This window comes from Phascolarctos cinereus, unplaced genomic scaffold (assembly GCF_003287225.1).
Source record: "Phascolarctos cinereus isolate Bilbo 61053 unplaced genomic scaffold, phaCin_HiC Scaffold_4;HRSCAF=312, whole genome shotgun sequence".
In the NCBI taxonomy this organism is placed as follows: domain Eukaryota; kingdom Metazoa; phylum Chordata; class Mammalia; order Diprotodontia; family Phascolarctidae; genus Phascolarctos; species Phascolarctos cinereus.
Genome location: NW_027555847.1, coordinates 234,707,984 through 234,730,468, shown reverse-complemented (window position 1 = coordinate 234,730,468; position 22,485 = coordinate 234,707,984). Strand labels below are relative to the sequence as shown.

The window sequence follows — 22,485 nt, the reverse complement described above, 5'->3', positions numbered from 1 at the left end:
AATGGAGTCATACATTATAAAAAGTGCATCTATCTATACCCTGTAACATCTATCTAGTTTGAACTCTTCTCCAATTAGGTCAAGAAGTAAACTGTAATTGGCTGAGAATCAGTCATGCTCCTTGGGTCTCTATGTAAAAACATCCAGCCATTTGGCGGTTGATAATCTAGCACTTGGAAGCCATTGGTGGAAGCAGAACCCTTCACCCGTTACTAAAGAGCAGCAAGGTGGGGAGGGGGACTATCCTCTACAACCATCCCCCTCCCCATGGTCAATGGTCATCAAAGATACTGGACTAGTAAGATAAAATACATCCAGCCGGGAGCAGAGATAGTTACCAGGGAATAAAACAATTCAATGAATGCAACATAACCCCTTCACCAATGCTCCCCACAGCAGAGAATAGTGATAGCTGTGGACTGAAGATTCTTCGATTATTATCTGACAACTTTTACTTCAAGAATGTGTGCAGTATCCAAAGCAGAATTTGAAACAAGGTACGTTAAGAATATTATTTAAACAATAGAAGATGGACTGAAGAGAGCATAGACTGGAGGCAAGAAGTTCAATTAGGAAGCTGGGTAGGAATAGGCTAGCTTCTCCTAAGACCCAGCTGTATTTGTTGTTCAGTCATGCACCATAGCATGGTGCATAGCCCATCTGTCTTCCCCTATCTACCAAAGTCTGGCCAAGCTCATGTTTATTGCTTCCATGACACTATCCACCCATCTCATCCTACTGTCCCCTTCTCTTTTTGCCTTCAACCTTTCTCAGCATCAGAGTCTTTTCCAATGAAAATTGGAAAATTATGTGGCCAAAGTATTTAAGCTTCAGCTTCAGTGTTTGTATCTCCAATAAAGAGTCAGAGTTAATTTCTTTAAGTGCCAACTGATTTGACCTCCTTAATGTCCAAAGCACTCTTAAAAGTCTTCTCCAGAACAATTTGAAAGTGCCAGTTCTGCAGCACTTGGCTTTCCTTATAGTCCCACTCTCACAGCCATACATTACTATTGGAAAAAACCATAGCTTTGATTACACAGACGTTTATCAACTAGATGTTGTCACTGCTTTTTAGTATGTTATCTAGATTTGCCATAGCTTTCCTTCTAAGGAGCAAATATCTTTTGATTTCATGGCTGCAGTCACTGCCTGCAGTGATTTTTGAGTCTAAGAATATAAAATCTGACAGTACTTCCAATTCTTTTCCTTCTATTTGCCACTAAGTGATGGGACCAGATGCTGTGAGCTTAGTTTTTTAATGTTAAGCTTCAAGCCAGTTTTTAAACTCTTCTTTTTCACCCCCATCAAGAGGTGTAGTAATTCTTCTTCACTTTCTGCCACCAGAGGGGTATCGTCTACAAGTTGTTGATCTGAGGTTGTCCCTGCAACCTTAATTCTGTCTTTTCATTCATCCAGCCTGGCATTCTGCATGATGTACTCTGCATGTAAGTTAAATAAAAAAGGTCTTGTCATGCTCTTTTCTTGAACGAATCAGTTGTTCCATGTTTGTTTCTAACTGTTGCTTCTTGGCCTGCATACAGGTTCCTCAGGAGACAAGACAAGATGATTTGGTACGCCCATCTCTTTGAGGACTTGCCACATTTTGTTGTGATCCACCCAGTCAAAGGCTTTAGTGTAGTCAATCAAGGAAAAGTAGATGATTTATGGAATTCCCTTGCTTTCTCCATAACCCAGTGAATGTTGGCAATTTGGTCTCTAGCTCCTCTGCCTCTTTGAAAACCAGCCTGTAGGGTGGAGCCAAAATGGTGGAGAAAAGGCAGGCAGTGGCAGAATGGGATAAATTATCTCACATAAAAGAGGCATGAAAGGGCTTTAATGGTGGAGGGCACTATGAAGGAAATGGAGCGGAGTGGACCTTACTTTCATCAGAATTGGCTCAAAGAGGGAATAACATACACACTCAATTGGGTATAGAAATCTGCCTCACCCTACAAGAAAGTAGGAGGGCAAAGGGTTAAAAGAACAGAGGGTGATAGAAGAGAGGGCAGACTGGGAAAAGAAGCAAAACACTTTTGAGGATGAACAGAGTGAAAGAAGAGAGAAAGTAGGATAAATGGGGAGGGGAATAGGATGGAGAGAAATACACAATAATCAGAACTGTGAAAAAATTTGATAGCAAGTTTCTTTGATAAAGAACTTATTTCTCAAATATATGGAGAATCGAGTCAAATTTATAAAAATAAGAGCCATTTTTCAATTGAAAAATGGTCAAAGGACCCTCAGACTAAGAAACCAAAGCTATTTATAGTCATATGAAAAAATGCTCTAAATCAGTATTGGTTAAAGAAATGCAAATTGAAACAACTCTGAGCAACCACCCCTAGACCTATCAAATTGGCTAATATGACAGAAAAGGAAAATAACAAATGTTGGAGTGGATGCAGGAAAATTGAGACACTAATGCACCGTTGGTGATTTTGTATATTTTGCAGAGCAATTTGTAATTATGCCCACAGGCCTATAAAACCATGCATATCCTTTGACTAAGCAATACTAGGTCTATATTCCCAAGAGATTAAAAAAAAAACAAAGGAAAAGGACCTATAATATTTATATTTATGTTTATAGCAGCTCTTTTAATGGTGGCAAAAAACTGGAAATTGAGGGCATGTCCATCAACTGAGGAATAGCTGAACAAGTTGTATATGATTGTGATGGAATACTACTAAGCTATAAAAAATGAAGAGCAAGATGCTTTCAGAAAAACATGGAAAGACTTACATGTATTGATGCAAAGTAAAATGAGCAGAACCAGAAGAACATTGTACAACGTTAACAGCAATACTATACTGTGATCAGCTGTGAATGACTTAGCTATTCTCAGCAATACAATGATCCAAGACAGTTCTGAAGGACTTATGATGAAAAATACTATCCATCTCCAGAGAAAGAACTGATAGAGTCTAAATGCTGACCAAAGCACACTTTTTTTAACTTTATTTTTCTTGGGTTTTTTTCTTTTTTTGGTCTGGGTTTTCTTTCACAACATGGTTAACATAGAACTATGTTTTGCGTGATTGCACATGTATAACCTATATCAAATTGTTTTTCTTCCTCAATGAGGGTGAGAGGGAAGGAAGGGAATTTGGAACTAAAAAAAAAAAGAATGTTAAAATTGTGTTTTACATGTAATTGGGGGGAAATATTAAATTATTAAATTAAAAAATAGAATTCAAGTATAGAGCTAAAAAGTTGCATCAAATTCTCATATATAATAAAATCTTGCTTAGAGGAAAATCACTATAAAGGTGTTTTGTTATTAAATTCATTCAAGTATGTCTGCAGATAAATACTATAACCAGATTCTCTGATAAACATTCTAAGAAAATTTTGAAAAAAATAATAAAATAAAATACTTTGCCAATTCATAAAATTAATCTGGGAAATTCTGGGAAAATTTGTTATTGTTTTTTAAATAAAGTATACATAGACTATAAAAAAAGAAAAGAAAACCAGCCTGTACTTCTGGTAATTATTAGTTCACATACTGCTGAAGCCTAGCTTGCAGAATCTCACACATAATGTTGCTGGTGTGTGAAATGTGCACAATTGTTGGATAGTTTGGACATTTTTTGTCATTGCCCTTCTTTGGCATTGGGATGTAAACTGACCTTTTCCAAACCAGTGACCACTATTGAGTTTTCCAAAGTTGCTGCCATATTAAGTGCACCACCTCAACAGTATCATCTTTTAGAATTTTAAACAGTTCAGTTGGAATTCTGTCACTTCCACTAGCCTTATGGTAAGCAATGCTTCCAAAGGACCACTTGATTTCACTCCCCAGAATGTATGCTGTGGGCTAATTTTCCCTAAAAAAATAACAGGGAAGCTTTCACTGAGCTTTCACTGAGACTTGATTGGTCTAGGGGGCTAAGGCTTCAGCCAATTAGATGGATTCCTAGTTGCCCAGAGCAGAAGAAGTCCAGCTCACAGGGATTCAGCGCCCTTCAGACTTATCAAATATCCCATGTGAGTCACCACACCCTTCTAATCCTACATACCCTGCAGAACAGACATGTTTCCTTACGTAGCTGAAGCAAAATAGCCAGTGTATCTTTGTTGAATATCCATTCCGTTCTATGGCTGAATAAAAATTACCTTTTCTTAACTGGTCTACAAGTGTCTCATTTCATTTTAATTGTAAACCTGAACCACTAGATTGGCCTGATTCAGACATGGCCCAAAACAGAAGTTCTTACAATAGTCTAAGTAAAAAGAAATAAAGTCTGAACTTGGGACATAACACTGGGAGTTGAAAAGAAGGACCAGATGTGAGAGTAATTGCGGAGACAGAAAAGACCAGACTGCGCAATTGGCTACATAGAGATGAGAAGAGGGAGGGTCATGAGTCTGAATGACATCAAGAGAAACAGGGAAATTAAGGGAAGGACAGGTTTGAGGATATATATGAACATGATGCAGAGAGGGATCTAGGCCTTGTCTATGAACAGTTTTAGGCCTGTCTAAAAAAAAAATTTGGTTCTAATCATTTAAATAGTTCCATAAAATCACAGCACAGCACCTATTTGAAAAATCTCAAGACTTCATTACTATGTTACTATGTCTGTTACTATTACTATGTCCTTAAGGGCGTAGGAACCAAAGTTACAGATGTTACTGTCATTCAAAGAGATGTTTCTCCCTATGGAGTCAGGGAGAATGTCTGTGGTTTTGACTTTGATCCGTGAAGATTTTTTAGGAGTCCGTAGTAGGAAAAAAAATGATGAGAAACTTTTTCCTTGCTAGAACTGTAAACTTATTTTATGAAGAAACATTATAATAAGACTTTTATAAGGAGTGAAGCTGGAGAGAGATTACTTTTTGAGAAACTAAAGCTACTGTTTTATTGTAAATTATGGACAGAAATTTAGAGAGAAAAGAGAAAGAGGAAGATATCTTCTTTCTTTCGTTATGAAACTACTATAACCTTTATCTTGCAAACAGGATGAAAACAATTCTAGCAAAGAGACTTATTTGTTATCCTGAGTGAACTAAATGAACAAATGAAGACTAAGTCATCTGTTATTGTAGGAAAGATTTCAGGTTGACTGGCTGTAATTGTTCTCACAAGTAGAATATTGTAAATTATTATCTATGTCATTGTTTATTACTTATTTCATCATTAAATTTATATTCAATGGCTTTAATATTTATTTAAATAATTGAAAAATTTTAATATTTATTTTTTTATTTAAGCCTTTAGGAAAAGAAACTTCTCTAGTTTACTAAGTAAATAATATTTGATGAAATGGAGTAGGGGCTGCTCAAGCTAACTGATTAATGAGAAAGTTGTTATAATAACATTAATTAATAAGAATATATACATACCCTTTAATTACCCTAGAGTTTAAGATGGAAGGATTAAATAGAGGAATAATCAAACATATTTAGGGTATAAATTATTTATACTAGCTCACATTTAGTTTCTTTTAATTTTGTGTTTATTTGGAACTCAATAGACACCAAATAAAGTGGGCATTTCCATATATATAGTAGAACAGAAAAAAGATTGCATATCAAATTGCAGATCTCTATTATGTACAGTTTGCTTTTCTTTTAAATTATGTAATAAATTTAACCTGTAGCTTTCAAAGCTGTCCTGCATGTCTGTGATTCCTTCTGGCTTTCCTTCTGTTCTCCTCTGTGCATTTGAAAAAAATGTCTCAATAACCCTCTTTTCTTACTTTTATTTTTATCTTTTAAACATATTCTTTAAAACAAGCCATACATAGTAGTTACAATTTTCTACTGAATTTTCTTTTTCTGCTTTTCATGTTATTTGTATGGTTCTTTATAATTTACAAATCACTTCACTGAGACAGAGTATTATCCCATTTTGCATGTAAAGAGACTAAGGCTCAAAAATGACAAATGTTAAAATGACTTATAATCAGTCAACTGGTATGTGTCAGAATCATGGCTTGATTCCAAGTCTAGTGCTAATTTCACTTGGCACAACTATATATTAATTTATCACTTATGTCTGGCACACATGTATCTACATACAAATCATTTAACAAAAATCACATTTTGTAGCAATATCTTAACAATGTTCAATAAATGTAGTTGTAATTTATCTGCATAAGTTTATATGTATGAGTGTATAATAACTTTGAAGTACAAAATTATAAAATCCACCAACAGCCTAACTTCTTTCCTCTTTGGATTGGACCTTGAGCATCTAAATTAAAATGCTAAAGGAGTTACACAGATACTTTTCTCATAGTTTTGCTATTTCTGCCCACTGCTAAGAGATCCTGTGTCTTGTCTACCTGTTTTCATCTGTCGTTTCTTGTTTTGAGCGAGGCTTGACTCAGACCAGTCCCTTGGTAGATTAGGTTTGATTCTGGAATGAAATTAAACTCTTGTAACTCTTATAACAGTCAACCAAAGGGAAGTTACCAGCCAAAGCAGTGGAAGGATATTTAACAAGGACATGCATTAAGATATTGAGGGGTGATCCTACGACGCAAAGCTCCCCTGCCTCTGAGTTGCCTATTATGGTCTACAAGCTAAACTTCAGAGATAGACTGGAGCTCCTCTGGTTCTTTTGTACTTAGGAAACTAAGAAGATATGATATCAACAGCCTGAGCCTTTAATCCTTCGATCCAACCAAATCTCGACAATTTCAATACCTTTTTAGGAAAAACTAACATAACTTGCATAGGATAAGGAAGCTGATTAGGGCTAGGAAATTACTGCAAACACACTTTGTATATATTTTGTTCTTATATGTATACATTTCCTCACCCCAAAACAACCCTTCATACAAAGTAACCTCCCTGAAGGCAGGGCCTGTTTCATTTTTTGACTTTGTCTCCTCAAAGCACAGCGTTGTGTAGTATCGTACAGTGCCTGGCACATAATAGTCGCCTAACATACTATGATATTGTCAATTAACTGAATTATTGATTTATATTTAGTAAGCTCCCTTGCATATTTTTTGAGCAGAGAGTGACAAGATCAGAGCTGTATATTAGAACAATTAATCTGACAGTGGTGCATAACATGAATTGGGGGGCGAGGGGGAGAAAAGTAGAGTGGATAGGAGACTGGAGGGGCAAGAAGATAAGAGAGAGAGTTATTATGATAATCCAGACAAGGTAAAGAGAATATGAAATAGGGTGTTAACAGAAGTAATAGAAAAGAGCTGAATGTTAGAAATTTCTGAAGTAGAAATGAAAAGGGCTTTATGAGTGACTGATCATTTATTTGAGAAAGGGGTATGGAAAGGGAAGGATCAAGTTTCAAGATTACAAAAATGAATGACTGAGAACAGCAGTGCTTTAGTAGGTAGTAGTATACATTGTCTGAGGTACAGGGAGATCTAGAATTTATTCAGAATTCTATCATTGATTCACATATGACTTCATAACTTTGGTTTCTTAGTTTTTCTTTTACCTATGAAAAGGGGTAATATTTTCAAACCCTACATTTAAAGGAATCTCTAAGACAGTTTTTTCCCTCTAGTTCAGTTGGGTGAAGGCAAATTTAAATGTAGTCTGTATTATATTTATTAGACTGAGCAGAGGAAGTAGTTGGGACCATGCAAAAAAAAAAAAAAAGAAGAAGAGTGGGGGAAGTTAGGTGGTGTAGTCCGGAGTCAGTAGGATCTGAGTTTAAATCAGAGCTCAGACCAGATACTTGACACCAGCTGTGTGACCCTGGGCAAGTCACTTAACCCCAATTGCCTCACCAAAAAACCAAACCAACCAACAAACAAAAAAAACCAACCAAACAAGAAGAGGAGTGAAGAATCCTAGAAATGGGATAGGTCAAACACAGATAAATGAGAATTAGCGATTTTTTTAAAAAGAGTGATTTAGGGAAAGGTCTGTAATAAAATCCATCTAAATCTTTAATGCAAAAGGTTGCAGAAATGTATTTTTTTAAAAAAGACAGTTGCTTAGGTTATTAATTACTTCTTCCCAGAAGGCTAGGTCCTTTTCTCTTTAGGGCTTCATTAAGTAATAAACATAAAAGAAAATATTTCTAGATACCATCATTTAACTTCCCTACTAGGAAAGAAACTAATAATATCCCTACAAAGCAACATACTACGTTCACAATTTTCCACATGCCACCTAATGAGTTTGGAAGCATGACAAAGAAGGTTCCCTAGAGTTCTTCAGGTTGTACATGGAACACCATACAGACCAAATGGCTTGAGGCATTTGAGGACAGCAGTAGTTTCACTCTTTTAACACTTTTTCTATCATTAAAAAACATTTCTGGAAAATAGTCCATAATGACATACATTATTTATAAAAAGAAGGAAGGAAGAAAAGAAAAGAAAAATGCATTTAAAGTCCAGAATTGACAGACAGTAAAAATGCTGGATCTTGTTTTTAATATAAAACATGTTCAACCAAGATAACATTTTCTTGATACTGAAGAATAGAAAACACTACTTTGAAAGCTCTGTCCCTGTGGTTCAAATTCCTCCACCTTGGAAAAGATTATTTTCTTAAAGCATTAGGTAGTATTTACATGAAAAAGATTTTTTAAAAAAAACAACTGAAATAGTGATGGCTAACCATGAAAAGTTTGAGCTGAGCAACTAATACTTCTCTTTTAACAATAATTTTTTTGAGGTAATAAAGAAGGGGAAATTTGGGAGTTAGATTTTTCTAAACCATTCTCTTATTATCCTAATTAAAATATTTTCTTTGTATATCCCATTTTCATTTTCATAACAAAGAGCAAATTCAAATCCAGGCCCCCAGACTCAATATCCAGTATTCTTTTCACCATGATCAGTGCCTCTCTTTATCCATTGTGTGCTTAAGGAATCTTGTGTGTGATATCGCAAATATCTATGAACAATCTGATTTAGGAAATATTTATAGTTGCAACATAACACAGAGAATCTGGTGCTGCACTTAAGTCAGGAAGACCTGAGTTCAAATTCTTCTTTATATAATGTATGCTTTTTCAGACAGTAAAGTAAAAAAATAAAAAAGGAAGAAATACTTTTTAGAAAAAAAGTACCAAAAATGAAATAAAAAACTAACAAATAAAACATGTTGAGAAGAAGAGAAAAGAGGATTTTACTTAACTACTTAACAGAGAGAAAAAATAGAGGGTAAGAATTAGATAATTAGTTAGAAGGAAGAAGGAAAAAGGAATTAACAAGATAAGCAAAATTCCAAACTAGAGAAATGTAAAACAAACAGAAGTTGGGGTGGAGCTCGCAGGTGAGGGGAAGAGTCTGGGTGAATAGGGTTGCTTTAAAAATAGATTAACAAAAATAACTGGAGACAAAATACTGTGTTTACAAAGGGAAAGAGGGAAAATACTAATTTTGGAAGAAAACAATATCAGAAACAAATGAAAGAAAATATAACCCTAACTCTCATAACTATTAAATGGATTAGACAATCCAACAAAATAAAAAAAGTGAGGGACTGGTTAAGGAAATCACCTCTTACAATTAATTACTTACAAGAAATACACCCAAACTATAAGGTCATACATAGAATAAAACTGAGTGATTGGAACAAAATTTACCATGCATCAAGTGAATTTAAAAAAGCAGGAGTTACAATCATGTAATTAACGCAAAAACAAAAATTCATAACAGAAAAAGAGATGAACAAGGAAACCGTATTATGATGAAAGGAGCCACAGACAGCAAACAATCCATTAAACTTATATGTTCCAAATATCTTGGCATCTAAATTCATTATGGGAAAATTAACTGGATTTCAAGAAGACAAAGACAATATTTCAATAGAGGCTAGAGATTTTAATGCCTTTCTCTCAGTTTTGGACAAATATAACTTAAGCAAAAGAGAAAATTTAGAATTTAACAAATTGCTGAAGACTTAAGGGATCTTCAAAAAGGAACTGCCAAAGATTATATACGTATATTTCTCAGCACCACATGGAAGTGTTTTTAAAAATATCATATTTTAGAGTACAGATATATTGCAAATAAATATTAGATGGCCTAAACAATAACCCTATCTTTTATGGACCACACTATAATAAAAATAGTAATCTGTTCAGGGAACAGAAACAAAAGACAGAGACCCAAATAAAGGCTTAACAATGAAATCCTAAATAATGTGGGAATCAAAGACTAAATCACAGAAACTATTAATAATTATGTGAAAGAAAATGATAATGATGAAACTACATAACAAAATTTCAGAATTATAGCTAAAGCTTTACTCAGGGGAAAATTTATATCCCTAAAAACATGCATTATAAAATAGAAAAAGAGGATTGATAAACTAATAAGCATTTTTAAAAATTATGAAGTCAATAAATAAAGAAACCTAAAATAAGCACAGAAGAAGAGATAGTGAAAATTAGAGAAACAGATAAACTGGACACCTGAAAACTAAAGAAATGATAAATAAAAATAAAATCAGGTTCTTGTAAAAGACTAATAAAATTAATGAGCTTTTAGCCAATCTGATTTTTAAAAAGGGCAGAAAATTAAATCAACAAAAAAGCAAATTAACAAAGTGAAATCACAACAAAGCCAGAAGAAATAAAAAGAATTATCAGAACCTGTGATTCAGTCATATGCTACCAAAGCAGAAAACAAAGAAATAGAATTAGATGTAAAGAAAGTGCCAGAGAAAAACCTCCTGATCCTAATGGATTTACAGGAGAATTCTATCAAACATTTAAAAAAATTAGTGTCAACATAACACAAATTATGCTCAAAAACTGAGAAATTTTCTTGAGAACTGAGATTTGAGAATTGAAAGAGCTTCTATTAGACTCATTTTATGAGGCAAATTAGTCCTAATACTTAAACCAGGAAAAGATAAAGCACAGGAAAAATATAGACTAATATTATTAGTAAATATAGGTTTTTAAAATTTTAAACAAAATCCTATCAAACTACAGTAATTGAACCAAAAAAATCATTCATTATGAACAAGTTGGATTTATACCTAGGATGAAATGTTGGTTCAATATTAGGTGGGGAAATGAAACATAATTAATCATATTAAAAACAAAATATCCAAAACCACATGATTATCTTAATAAATTCAAAAAAAGGCCTTAACAAAGTAAATTATATATGTGCATATATATATATATATATATTTAAAACTAACATAAGTTCAGTTTCTTAAACAATCTTATTTCTTGTTCTCTGCATATTGAAATATTTGTTTTTTGATTACTGTTATGCTCATTATGAAAAAAGATAATTTAAAAGAAATAAGCTCACAAAAAATGTAGAAAGGGAATGAAAAAAGCTTCTGTCACCAAGGAAATTCTCATCATATTCTCTTATTCATTGCGTAAAATAATTCACTCCTATTTCAACTGCTTTATATTTTAATTCTGTTAAGATCAAATAAAAGTAGAACTCTGTTCAATAATGCACACCATAGAAATGTAGATAGATTTTGGAATTTCAGGAAAACACTAAGAATATTATCAACATCGTTTACAAGGTTGCTTGTCACTCTTGCTCACACTAGCATGATATCAACCACACAACTGATTTATCTCAGTTATCTTGGTAAGAATTATCAGAAAAGTAAGCATGGAGGCAGCTAGTATCTTAGGAATATGTTGTCAGTGGTAGTCACAACTTCACAAAACTTACATGAAACTAGTTTTATTACAAGAGAAATGAACATGCATGTGGAACCCAAAGAGTTCGTAATTAATACAGAAGTTTGCATATTTATGACAGCAAGACAAAGGAAGGAGGAGGAAACACAAAACTCCACTATAAGGGGCATGACATGGGAGAGGAATGGTGCAGCAAAGGTGGGAAAAGGACAAAACCCACCCAAAGGAAAGGAGCAAGACAACAGCAAAAACCAAATTCTTCTCCCTTAGGAGCTACTAGACTATGAAGATATGATGGTCTCCTTATTTATAAGGGCCCAGTTGCACAAGCCTAGTGCAGACTGTCTGGCACTTGTCTTGACTCCCAAGGACATACAGGGGAGTCCAGTTTCAGACGCAAACAACAAATTATGTCAGCTGTGGTAGGAGGCCTTCATCCTTGACACATTCAGGATGTCTTGCATACTCTGGGTCCAATGTTTCTGGAAAATATGGCAACTCAAAAAGACAAGTTCAGGGGCCCCTTTAACAGTCCTCAACAGTTCCCATTATTAGTCTGTAATTCAAAGCTCATTAAAAACACACACACACACACAAACATAGTAAAGTTCTGGGTACTGTTAAGGGGTCCCCTGAACTTGTCTGTTTATTCAGAGCATGCAGGAGGCCCTGAATGGTTCAAGGATAAAGTGTCTCCCCCCCTCCCACCAGCTGACATAACTGGACTCCCTGTGTGTCCTTGAGAGTCAAGACAGGCTCCAGACAGTCTGTGCCAGGCTGGGAAATTTGCTTGTGCAGCTGGGACCTTGTAGATATGCAGACCATCCTATCTTTGTGGTCTAGCAGTTCCCAAGGGTAAAGAATGTGGCTTTTGCCATCACCTTGCTATTTACATGCTTAAAATCCACAAAAGTAATTTTTAGATTTGCTTCATCATGATCATAAAATATTTTAATAAAGTGTTAAGTCCCAAGTAACTTGTAAATTCACACTGTTATTTTTAAAAAATGAATGCAAATTTAAACAAAATAGACCCTTCTTCATACAGCCTGGTATTGACCACTTCTAATAAACATGTTGATATTAGTGATAAGGATATTTCTAGTTCTTCCATCTATTTTAGTGACACATATAGTTTTTGAGGCAGCTATGTACTTGCAGTAGATAGGGTGTTGGGGCCTCAAGTCAGAAAAACCCTAGTTCAAATTTAACCCCAGACATTTACTAGCTATGTGTCTCTGGAAAAATCGCTTAACCTCTGTTTGCCTGTTTCCTCGTCTGTTAAAATTTGTGAAAATAATGGTACCTACCTTTCAGAATTGTTGTGATGATCAAATGAAATATTTGTAAAATGTCTATCAATAGTAGATGCTATATAAAGGCTAATTGCCTTCCATTAAAAAAAAAAAGGAATCCTGGATATGGTTTAATGGCCAAGTCAGGGAATAAATTTGGAGCTTTAAAAGCCAGCTTTGGGAACTTTTAGAAACCAAGACTTTTTCCCTTCTTTAATTTTCTTCCATTTAAAAAGGTTAAATATTCACATTGGCACAAACACAGGTCCTACCCCTCCCCCCAATCTAATCTGTATAAAACCTAAGTATGGATTATTAATTTATTCAGTTTTAACCTATGTATTTTTTTTGTAAAGGGATGTCATTTCAATGAAGTCATCTATTTATGGGGAATTCAGCATGTAGATACATGAAGAAGAAAAGGAGGAAAAAGAGATTGAGAAATAACAATAATAACTAATATTTTTATAATACTCTAAGGTTTGCAAAGCACATTACATACATTTGCTCTTTACAACAACCCCATGATGGAGGTACTACAAGTTTTATTATCCTCATTTTTCAAATAAGGGAAGTGAGTCTCAGAGAGGGTAAGTGATTTGCTCATGGCCACACATCTAGTCAGAGATGACATTTGAACCACTGGTCACGAGACCACTAATATTTCCATATTGCCTTTTTGATAAGGAGAAAGTAGTATAAACAAGCAAAAGTATGACTACAAGGAAGAAATGCTACTGGACAATATTAGAGGTCTACGTCACTGACAGAGATAGACAAAGCTTTCCTAGGCTATTCTGAATCACAGCTACCTGCATACTTCAGTTAACACAGTACATTTTACTGGGGGCTAATATTCCAGCATCTTTCCATTGGTTTGAAATCCAAACCCATTTTCTTACCCTGGTTTATAGCTTAAAATCCTTTGAAACATACTCCAGAGCTCTATGGATTCTTACTACAGTAGGCACCACAGAAGGGGGTGAGAAGGCTGCTGGCATCCCAGAAAACTAATATCACAAATTTCATATATGATGCAATATCCCACAGCGGATTACCAGAGGTCATCTACTTTCAGATTCAGACACCCAGGTGTCTATAAAGATCGAGAAGCCTCTACTAAATTAACACAATTACTATTAATGTAATTACTCTTCCTGTTTGAATTGGAAACTACTTAAAGCAAAGCACAGGCTGTTTTTGTCTCAGTGCTGTCTAGTAGACTCCCAGTGGTCTGATGTAACTCTAGTCCAAATGTCACAATATTCTTAGTTCTATTTCCAGCTTTAACAGTGACACGATGTACAATCTGGGCAAGTTCTTTAACTTTCTGTGTCTTTAGTTAACTATCCTTATTCACATTTATGAGATATTGTAAAGATACAATTAACAAAATTTATGAAGCCTTTTTTGTTCTTTTGGGAAAGATTGTATAGTCAACTTGAAAGGGAGAGAATGTTATTCCCATCTGAATTAGTGTCAAGTCATGTAAGTGTGGAACATTTTCTAGAGAGTTACAGTTTTATTCCATGTTAATATATAGGACTACAACCTAGGTTAAAAAATGTTAGCAAAAAGTAATTTCAGGATCTGTGTTAATAAGAATCATTTGTAATAGGCACATTAGCTAACTGCATAAAGTTTGCTAGTAAAGTGTTTTTCAAAGTATTTAAACAGCATATTTTAATTTTAGCATTATCCTAACTTATACTATTAATATGCAAACTGCTTTCATAGTTCAAATAAGACTTTCAATCCAGTCAGTATCTCTTAGTTCTGAATTAATAAAAGGTGATTTTGCTGTATATGGATATAAAGTGTGGGTAAGTTCCCATGCATACCAAAACACTCATATCACAGGATCATAGATCTTGAATTAGAAGGGAGTTCAGAGGCTATTCCAACACTCTCTTCTACAGAGGAGAAAACCGAGGCGGAGAGATAAAATACACTAAAATAACTATGGGAGCTTTCTATGCCGGCTCAGATCTCTCTACTAGTAAAAGTTTAAAATACTGTCCGAGTGCTACTTTGCTTCCCTACCCAGCCACTCGAATGAAATCTACAACTTGTCACTAAACCTAGTAGGAAGCACTACTAGAAATCAGAAGGCCCAAGTTTGAATTCAGGCTTCACTGTGTAAAATGTTAGATTTACAATGTGCTTTAGTTTTTCCACCTGTAAAATTTAAATTTAGGACCATCATTGTTGTGAGGAAAAAGTAAGATAATAAAGATGAGCAGGGCTCCATAAATGCAAAGTGCTACTACTACAAAGTTCGGGGGATCTTTTGCTATCCAAGAGCAGGCCTTTCGAAGGAGGAATTCTACCCTCTATTCAGTTGAAGGGGTGTAGGTCCCTAGAGATGGATGGACGCTCTCCCACACACCCCACAGAGATGGGGAGGAACTAGGAGAGAAGAGGGTGGAGCCACTTACGAGACATAGGCTGGATAGCCAAATCCTATCAGGTTGCAGAGCAGAGAGGCTCCATAGCCAAACACAAGGTACAAAGCCACCAAGCCGATGATACCTGAGGAAGAGAAACAAAATGAAAAGATGTCAGGGATAAGGATAACTAGGGGGTCACTCTTCGCTCGTGCTTTCCTCACACCAGCATTCAGAAGAAGCAAAATTTTGAGTTCCAGGAATTTTCCTCAAGGTGTAAAAGAAGAAAGAAAAGTAAACAGAGTAAGCGATTGGCTCAGAACCTTAATTCAGTGAAATTTAAGGGGTGGAGTCTGGGGAGGCTGATCAGTCAGTGAACCCCAGCCCGCACCTCAGATTGCGAAGGAAGAGAGAAGGGCATGGAGAAGCTGCAGGGGTTGAGGGAGCGCCAAACCTGCAAACATAAAGTGATACATGGCAGCAAGGCAGAGGAAGAGTCTGACACGTCAGCGCCCCAGTACTTTCCAATTCCCTCCTCCAAGAGAAAAAAAAAACCCTCAAATTTAGCCCTTCCCCCAGCGAAGCTCCTCTTCCTACTACACCCTTTTTTCTTCAGTCACACATTCCCCTAGGCGGAAACCTGAGCGCAGAAGAGCGCTTCGCAGTGGTTTTCCCCCGAGCTTCAGGGCTCCACCAGGCCGTGGTGGGGAGTGACTCACCCTCTTTCAGATCCCCAGAACCACACGCAACCTAAGCCTAACTAGGGAGGCCAGAAGGGAGCGGGCTGGGTTGTAGTAACCCCGGAGCTAAGGCTTCTAATCGGCTCCTCGGTCTCTACTAGAGGCTGTTTCTCAACGTCAGCAGTCACCAGCAAGCCCCTGGATAGCAGCAGGAGCAGCAGCACCACTCCCCTCCCCCTGCCCAGCTCCGGTCCAAATACATCCTATGCTCGACCCAGTCCCCTTGTTCCCTCTTGTACCCTATTCCCAAATTGCACTTTAGCAGCAGGTGCTGAGCTGGTCAGGGCCAGTCTTCGAATTAGTATTTTAAATAATTAGCTATAAGCATATGGACAATCCAGGGTGGAGGAACAGCTCTCCGCAGAGAAGGACCCACCAAGCGCTATGTAGGATCTGTTCACCCCAGTCTTGCTCTCGATCTTAGCCAGAAGGTCGGTCATGCAGTTCTTCTGGTGCAGGAACTGGTCGAACCTCTCCCTCATATTAGCCGACATGGCGCAGACCGCACTGGGCTCAGGCTCTTTCGAGCTCCGCAGACTCCCAGTACGTTCCTTTTCTTCCTTGGGGTTTGCTGCAGCTTCTGGTGCTGAGGCCTCAAGAGTCAGGCGGCTCCTTGCAAACTAGCTAACCCAACAGGGGTGGTGGCGGGGGGGTGGTGGTGGCGGGTGGCAGCTGCAAAAGCAGAAAGCAGCTCAAGCAGCGTCGCCAGAGAGAGGAAGCGTCAGCTCTCCTCCCCCAACCTCTCGGCAATGCACACCTCCCTTCTTTCTCCTCCCCTCCCCCCTTGATCCCCACCCTTATTGCTGCAAACACCACACCCAGTCCAGATGCCCACACAGCCGCTGTCTCTTCTTAAAGATGGGGGCACCAGCCTAGCAGCCAAGCCACAGATTTTCCCTTGAAGAGCGAGTAGCCGTAAGATCTGCTCTTCCCTGGGGGTAGTTGCTTGTAAGACCACTGGGGAACATAGGCCAGTGGGCATCTTCAGAAGTCTGTAGCTGGTTCTGGTGGGCACAGACCTTTCCAAAACGCTGTTTATTGAGGGACTGAGATAACGAGAGAAAGTCTGGGAAGACAAATTAAAAGTACCTCTTCTCACTGGGGTGGAAGAGACAGGACAAAATATTTCAAAAGATCATTTAGGACCTGAGCTTTGTGTATGTTTGGAGGGTGATGGTTTAGAGGCTGAGAGCTGCCTTCTTGCACTAAGGTTTTATAAAGTGAGGAATTTTTTTTTTGGAAACATAGGGAGGAGGCTTCCAGCATCCCTTACAATTTCTCTAGGAAACTGTATCCTTTCCAGACTAAAACTTAAGAGAAGTTAAAGTATATCGTGCTTCATTGTTTCTGTGTGCTCCTATAGGATATTGCTTTGAATAGAAGTGGATGAACACAGTTGAGTTTACTTGGCTGTCATAAGGAATAATAAGCCTTTGCAGCAAGTTCAAAAAACAACCCTGAACACTTGAATATACAGATTTATCTAAAACATGTACTTGGGAGTCCTGCTTTTTAACCAAGTGAGAGCATTGTGAGAACACTTAAACACTTTGTTTATGTTAGTCACCTTCAAATATACACAGTATATTATATAGTATACACATAAAAACTAAAACCCTAGAAGGGCACTAGGAGAATACTTCCCTGTTCCCTTCTCTGAATTTTACAAATGAGGAAACCAAGATCCAGGGAGGCAAAGTGACTTGTCCACAGTTCATCAGCTGAAAATCTAAAACTCTAGTCTTCTGATTGTCAAAGGGATTCTTTCTGTCATATCATGATACTATCTGCTGAAATCAGCAGTCTTTATATATGTTAGATAGAATCAGCCAGTAGGATGTAAGCTCATGAGTGAATGAGAGTTTTCTTTTTCATGTGACCTAAGTGTAGGCTGTGCATGTACTTGGGGCATTGAAGTAGTGAAAAAATATCTATCCACAATAGATATTCATTTATTAATCAGGATAAATTAAAAAGGTCCTAAAAAAAAACCAGAGGTATCCAATACCATTCTTCCTTGTAGTACTAGTTTTGTCCATGGAGTTGATGTCCTTATTTCAATTGTAATGGAATGATTGAGTTCCATGTCAATTCCTTTATTCCAGGCTGAATGTGCTTATACTATGAGGATAACAGCAAAAGTCCCTTTGTCAAAGAATGTTCCAAGGCACTAAAGCCATTGCTTTATTCCAATAGAGGTCTTCTTGAAAGCTTTCCAGCATTCTCCTTAAAGGCTGTGTTGTGACATATAGGTAAGATTTGCCTGTCTGAATATTCCATTGAACTCAGTGTAAACAAATGGGCGTTCTGTATTTTCCTTTCCTCTAAAGCTAGGCCAGGGCTCTACATGGATATGTTTCCCAGGTAAATGGAAATCATTCCACAGAGAGACAGAGAATTTGCTGGGATTCAGGACATTTATTTAACTTCATATATCCCCATGCATCAAGTCCTTTGAAGTTTTTTTAGTGTTTCTTTTCCCAAGAAAAGTTCTTCTTCTTGAGGAAGTGTTCTATACAAAGGAAAGCCTTCCTGCCTTTTAATGGAGAAAGAAAAGTTGTAACTGGACCAGAAATACTCAAAACTGGAAGAGTCTAGGCCAAATATAATGTATTGAATTTAAAGACAGAAAATTAATCTTAATGAAACACAATCTTACTCACTGAGTGGCTTATCTCATTATCACAATTCCACCTTGTATCCACAATAGATATTTATTCATTAATCAGGACAAATTGTAAAGGTCCTCCGAGAAAACAAGAGATCACACATACCATTGGGTAGATGTTCTACAAAAATAAATCATTCTTGCCAACTAAGAGAAAGAAAAACATCTTAATTGGACTCAAAATACTTAAAACTGAAACAGTCTAGGCCAATTGTATTGTGTTGAACTCAGTGAAAGAAAACAAGTATGAGTGACATAAAATCCTGTCCATTAAATGACTTTTCTCATAACTAATGGTTTCTCTTTATATCTGCAATAGATATTCATTTACTACTCAGGACAAAATGAAAAAAAAATACTCCAACAAAGGAGGATGTGCCTTGTACCATCCTTCCTTGTAACACTAGTCTTATCCCTGGAGTCGATATTCCTTATTCAAATTGAAATGAAACATTGAGTTCCATGTCAATTACTTTATTCCAGCCTGAATGTGCTCATCCTTTTCAAGAATGTGTTCTTTAGTAAAGACAGATTTGTGATGGTTCTACTGGCTAAAGGACCACGAATTCTTATGTTAAATCTTCTTGCTTTCTATAAATGGTATTTTATTTTTTCCAATTACATGAAAAAACAATTTAAATATATATTTTTAAATAAAATTTTAAGTTCCAAATTTTCTCCCTTCCACCTTTCCCTCCCCCTCCCTAAGATGGTAAGCAATATGATATACGTTATATATGTGCAATCATGTAAAGCATGTTTCCATATTAGTCATGTTGTGGTAGAAGAAATAGAATAAAAGGGAAAAAAACATAAAAAATAAAGAAAGTAAAAATAGTATGCTTTGATCTACATTTGGATTCCATTAGTATTTTCTTAGGATGTGGATAGAATTTTCTGTCATGAGTCCTCTGGAATTGTCTTGGAACATTGTATTACTGAGAAGCGCTAAGTCAATCAGAGTTGATCATGACACAATATTACTATTATTGTATACAATGTTCTCCTGGTTCTACTTATTTCACTTTTCATCAGTTCATGTAAGTCTTTCCAAGTTTTTCTGAAATCAGTCAGCTTGTCATTTCTTGTAGCACAAGAGTATTCTGTTGCATTCATATACCACAACTTGTTCAGCCATTCCCCAGTTGATGGGTATCCCCTCTGTTTCCAATTCCTTGCCACTACAAAAATATTTTTATATGTCTAGGCCCTTTTCCCTTTAAAATTTTTTCTAATATGTCTTTGGGATATGGATGTAGTAGTGATATTGCTGGATCAAAAGGTATTCACAGTTTTAGCCCTTTGGGCATAGTGCCTAATTATTCTCCAGAATGTCTGGATCAGTTCACAACTCCACCAACAATGCATTAGTGTGTTCCAATTTTTCCACATCTTCTTCAACATTTATCATTTTCCTTTTCTGTCATATTAGCCAATCTGATAAGTATGAGGTGGTACTTCAGAATTATTTTCATTTGTATTTCTCTAATCAATATTTAGAACATTTTTTAAAATGACTATAGATAGCTTTGATTTCTTCATCTGAAAACTGCTTATTCATATCCTTTGACCATTTAACAATTAGGGAATCACTTGAATTCTTATAAATTTGACTCACTTCTCATTATATTTGAGAAATGAGGCCTTTTACAGTTGCTTTAAAAATTGTTTTCCATCCTTCTATTTTCCTTCTAATCTTGGTTTCATTGGTTTTGTTTTTACAAAACCTTTTAACTTTAATATAATCAAAATTATCCATTTCACATCTTGTAATGTTCTCTATCATTTGCTTGGTCATAAATTCTTCCCTTTGCTGTAGATCTGTCAGTAAAATTATTCCTTGCTCTTCTGATTTGCTTATGATATTACCCTTTATTTCTTAATCATGTACTTATTTTGATGTTTTTTTGGTATATGGTATAAAATGTTGTTCTATACCTCGTTTCTGCCATGCTGTTTCCAGATTTTCCAGCAGTTTTTTGTCAGATAGTGAGTTCTTTACCCAGAAGCTGCAGTCTTTGGGTTTACCAAGCACTAGATTACTATGGCCACTAATTACAGCATCTTGTGTACCTAATCCATTTCACTGACCCATCACTCTACTTCTTAGCCAGTATCAGATAATTTTGATGATTGCAACTTTAAAATATAGCTTTGGGTTTGGTATGGCTAGGCCACATTCCTTTGCATTTTTTCAATAGTTCCCTTGACCTTTTGTTCTTTTAGATGAATTTTGTTATTATTTTTTTCTAGCTCTATAAAATATTTTTTGGGGAATTTGATTGGTATGGCACTGAATAAGTAAACTAATTTAGGTAGAATTGTCGTTTTTATTATAGTGGCTCATCCTACCCATGAGCAATTGATACTTTTCCAGTTGTTTAGATCTGACTTTATTTATGTGAAAAATATTTTGTAATTGTGTTCATATAGTTTCTGAGTTTGTCTTGGCAGGTAGACTCTGAAGTATTTTATATTGTCTAAAGTTATTTTAAATGGAATTTCTCTTTTTATCTCTTGCTGCCGGTATTTGTTGGTAATATATAGAAATACTGATGATTTATGTAGGTTTTATATCCTGCAGCTTTGCTAAAGTTGTTAATTATTTCAAGTAGTTTTTGAATTGATTCTCTAGGATTCTCCAAGTATACCATCATGTCATCTGCAAAGAGCCATAGTTTTGTTTCTGACTTGCCTTCAAGAATTCCTTCAATTTCTTTTTTCTTCTCTTATTGCTAAAGGTAACATTTCTAGTACAATATTGAATAATAGAGGTGATAATGGGCATCCTTGTTTTACCCCTGATCTTATTAGGAAAGCTTCTAGCTTATCCCCATCACAGATAATACTTGCTGATGATTTTATTTAGATACTACTTATCATTTTAAGGAAAGCTCCATTTATTCCTATGTTCCCTTATGTTTTTTGTAGGAATGGGTCTTGAAATTTGTCAAAAGCTTTTTCTGCATCTATTAAGACAATCATATGATATATGTTGGTTTTATTATTGATACAGTTAATTATGCTGATTTCCTAAATATTGAACCAGCCCTGCATTCCTGATATAAATCCCACCTGGTCATATAATCTCCTTGCTAGCATTTTCTTTAAATTCTTTTTTGCATCAATATTAACTAGGGAAATTGGTCTATAACTTTTCTTTCTCTGTTTTGGCTCTTTCTGGTTTAAGTATCAGCACCATATTTGTGTCATTAAAAGAATTTAGTAGAAATCCTTCTTTCCTATTTTCCCAAATAGTTTATATAGTATTGCAATTAATTGTTCTTTAAATGTCTGTTAGAATTTACTTGTAAATCCATCTGGCCCTGGAAATTTTTTTTGTTAGGGAGTTCATTGATGTCTTGTTCAATCTCTTTTTCTAAAATGCAGTTAAGTATTTTGTTTCCTCTTCTGTTAATCTGGGCAATTTACATTTTTATAAATATTCATCCATTTCACTTAGATTGCCAGATATATTAGCCTACAGTTGGACAAAATAATTCTTAATTATCACTTTTATTTCCTCTTCATTGGTGGTGACTTCACCCTTTCAATTTTTGATACTCATAATTTGGTTTTCTTCTTTTTTCATCAAATTAACAAAAAGTTTATCTGTTTTGTTGGGGTTTTTTCCTAAACCAGCTCTTAGTTTTTGTTTATTAGTTCAATAGTTTTCTCACTTTCAACTTTATTAATGTCTCCTTTGATTTTCAGGATTTCTAATTTGGTGTTTAATTGGGAATTTAAAATTTGTTCCTTTTCTAGCTTTTTTACTTGCATGCCCAATTCATTGATTTGCTCTTTCTCTATTTTATTATGTAAG

General features: G+C 35.7%; 1 protein-coding gene across 1 annotated transcript in view; it reads right to left on the bottom strand.

Moving 5' to 3' along the window:
* The window catches only part of LOC110223812 (receptor expression-enhancing protein 5), a 43,137-nt gene extending 26,420 nt beyond the window's left edge, over nt 1-16,717 (bottom strand). Inside the window, exons 1-2 of the mRNA XM_021009506.2 lie at nt 16,371-16,717; nt 15,306-15,399 (exon numbers count right to left, since the gene is read on the bottom strand). Coding sequence (XP_020865165.1) covers nt 15,306-15,399; nt 16,371-16,488 — 212 coding nt within the window. The 5' untranslated portion in view covers nt 16,489-16,717. The remainder of the gene's footprint in view (nt 1-15,305; nt 15,400-16,370) is intronic.
* Between the last annotated feature and the right edge of the window lie 5,768 nt (nt 16,718-22,485).